The sequence below is a fragment of the Nicotiana sylvestris genome, chromosome 1 (assembly GCF_000393655.2).
Source record: "Nicotiana sylvestris chromosome 1, ASM39365v2, whole genome shotgun sequence".
NCBI classification, from domain to species: Eukaryota; Viridiplantae; Streptophyta; class Magnoliopsida; order Solanales; family Solanaceae; genus Nicotiana; species Nicotiana sylvestris.
The window spans coordinates 18,299,437-18,301,989 of record NC_091057.1 but is presented as its reverse complement, the minus strand read 5'-3'; the positions used below and the strand labels follow the sequence as shown (position 1 = coordinate 18,301,989).

The following is a 2,553-nucleotide window of genomic DNA, read 5'->3' as shown; positions in this document are numbered from 1 at the left end:
CAAGTTAAACTTTGACCAATAAATAATTCAAAAAGAAAAAAGAAATTGTTAGTGATATATTAAGATAAAAAACTTTCATATTTGATTATTAGGATAAAGATACTAATCTTATGATAGAATATATTATTGTATTGAATTTTATTATTGATATAAATATTACTCCCTCCGTTTCAATTTTATGTGAACCTATTTAACAACCATCCAAACAAGTTGTTAGAAGGAAGAAAAAAATAGTTTTGAGTAGAAGCAGAAGGAATTAATTTTTGATAAGCGAAAATCCCAAAAATACATTTTAACAAAAATACACTTAGAAATAACTTTTAAAAATTAGGTCAAATACTAATTACTGCTCAAAAATTATTTTAAATTAATTAGCACAAATTATTTATCATCAAAAGTATTTTTTTTAAAAACATTTTTAGAAAATGTAATTTTCAAAGTAGAGAGAAAAAAAGTAATGAAAATAGAGAAAGAAATTGAAAAGAAACAACAACAACAACAACAACAACAACAACAACAACAACAACAACAACAACAACAACAACAACAACAACAACAACAACGACCCAGTATAATCCCACAAGTGGGGTCTGGGGAGGGTAATATGTACGCAGACCTTACCCCTACCCCGAAGGGTAGAGAGGCTGTTTCCAGGAGACCCTCGGCTCAAAAAGCAACAGGAGCCGATATATTAGTACCTTAAAAATGCATAATAAAATAACAGTCGTATAAGAGATATGAAATATGAAATATGAAATACAGAATACGAAATACGAAATAGATGGCTGGTATAGTAAAACTAGCAGGTAAAGCCCTGCATCAATAGACGACCAATGACATTCTTAGTCTAACTCCTAATTGGCTAGTCTCTCTCTATTGTGTTGTAGAAATATTCACAACTTTCCCTTAACCTACAACCTTAATGATCGACCTCCATAATTCCCTGTCAAGGGTCATGTCCTCAGTAATCCTAAGTCGTGTCATGTCCTGTCTGATCACCTCTCCCCAATACTTCTTAGGTCGCCCTCTACCTCTCCGCGTGCCCACTACAGCCAGTCGCTCACTAAATAATGAAAAAAGGTGAGAAGGATAAAAGGTGAGATCAATAAATAATGAAAAAAAAACATAAGAGGCTGATGTATAGTGCTTTTGTTTAAAGCGTTATGCCTTAAAATGCAAAGACTGGTTGTAGCTACCGCGCTATATCTTAATGGACAAAACTGACGTTAAAATATAGCGCTCTTTAAAAAGGCGTTATATATAGAAAGGTTACCAAAAAAAATTTCCACCTATTTCGGTCTCTTATGTCCAAAAGAACCGCATTTTGATTCTAGACCACCTAAATTAAATTGAAAAGAGAGAAACTAAGAGTCAGATTCCTATTTCGAGATTATAAAAGAATAAATACCAACGTGTGAAGCTGTAACGGCTCCTAGTAGTATCCGACTCAAAAACTTCTTTAGAAGTTGAAATTAACTCCTCTATATATGTAACAAGATCTTCCAACTACTCCATTGATTCAGAAAGAAGAGAGAATATGGATATGATCAATGTTGGCCCAGTGGGGGACGTGGTGGAACCATTTGGGATGAAAAGGGACGAAATCAAGTTGCTGGTATTTATGTTTACTACAACGAATTCTCGGTTCTTGCACTTCAATTCCTTTTCTATGAAAATGGTAACTTAGTTATGTCGAACAGACATGGTTTTGTTGATGGTTCTGAAAACTACTCAGCAGTTATCTTTGATTATCCATCAGAATATTTTACTTCGATAAGTGGTTCTCTTGGCCCCTGCCGAACGTTGACATCTATAATATTTAGAACCAACAAGGATTCATATGGACCATTTGGGACCCCTTCAACTGGTGACCAAGAGTTCAACTTTTATATTGGAAGAAGTTTATTTGGTGGTTTTTATGGCAGCAGAAATGGCGATGGCATTAATGGTATTGGTGTCTACGTGAAGAACATCACCTCCTCTATGATCAATCCGAAAGATGATCCTCAAGTTAAGGTTGAAAAAGAAGAAGATTAACTCATGATACTTCTGTCTTATATATATATCGTTTGTCTTATTCACTCTTTTGCTTGTTTCGATTTTACTTTTGCACAATAGATCTGCTGATTGGTGCGTGGATATTATGTAAGGATTATCGTTCTTGTTTTGTATTAGAAAAAAAGTTAAGTATGTGAAGCCCCCCTCCTTTCTATGAAAATCAAACAATGGATTGAACCTAGATTATTGAAGTTGAAAATGTAAAAACTCACACGACTAGACATCTCATAGAATTGCACACAACAAGAGAAAAGAAAATAGCCTTGTGACAACTAATAAAAAATACAAGAAGCAACAATCTCGTACTTGATTTTAGCCAAAAGGCCGATTTCATACATAATTAGCAAGCATGTAGTTTACCTTGAAAATACGAGTAACAATTAAATTTGATTAGTGATTTTAAAGATATGTGATTTATTCTAATATCGATTAATAATAAAAAAAATATGAAGTAGAAACAAAAGACAAGTGAATCAAATCAATGTTACTCAGCAG

General features: G+C 33.3%; 1 protein-coding gene across 1 annotated transcript; it reads left to right on the top strand.

The window, feature by feature from the left end:
* The first annotated feature begins 1,070 nt into the window (after nt 1-1,070).
* On the top strand, nt 1,071-2,037 carry LOC104239999 (inactive protein RESTRICTED TEV MOVEMENT 1-like). Its single transcript, XM_070174106.1, has 2 exons — nt 1,071-1,096; nt 1,524-2,037. Exons 1-2 carry the CDS (start codon nt 1,071-1,073, stop codon nt 2,035-2,037), a joined length of 540 nt encoding a protein of 179 aa, XP_070030207.1.
* Nucleotides 2,038-2,553: the final 516 nt, after the last annotated feature.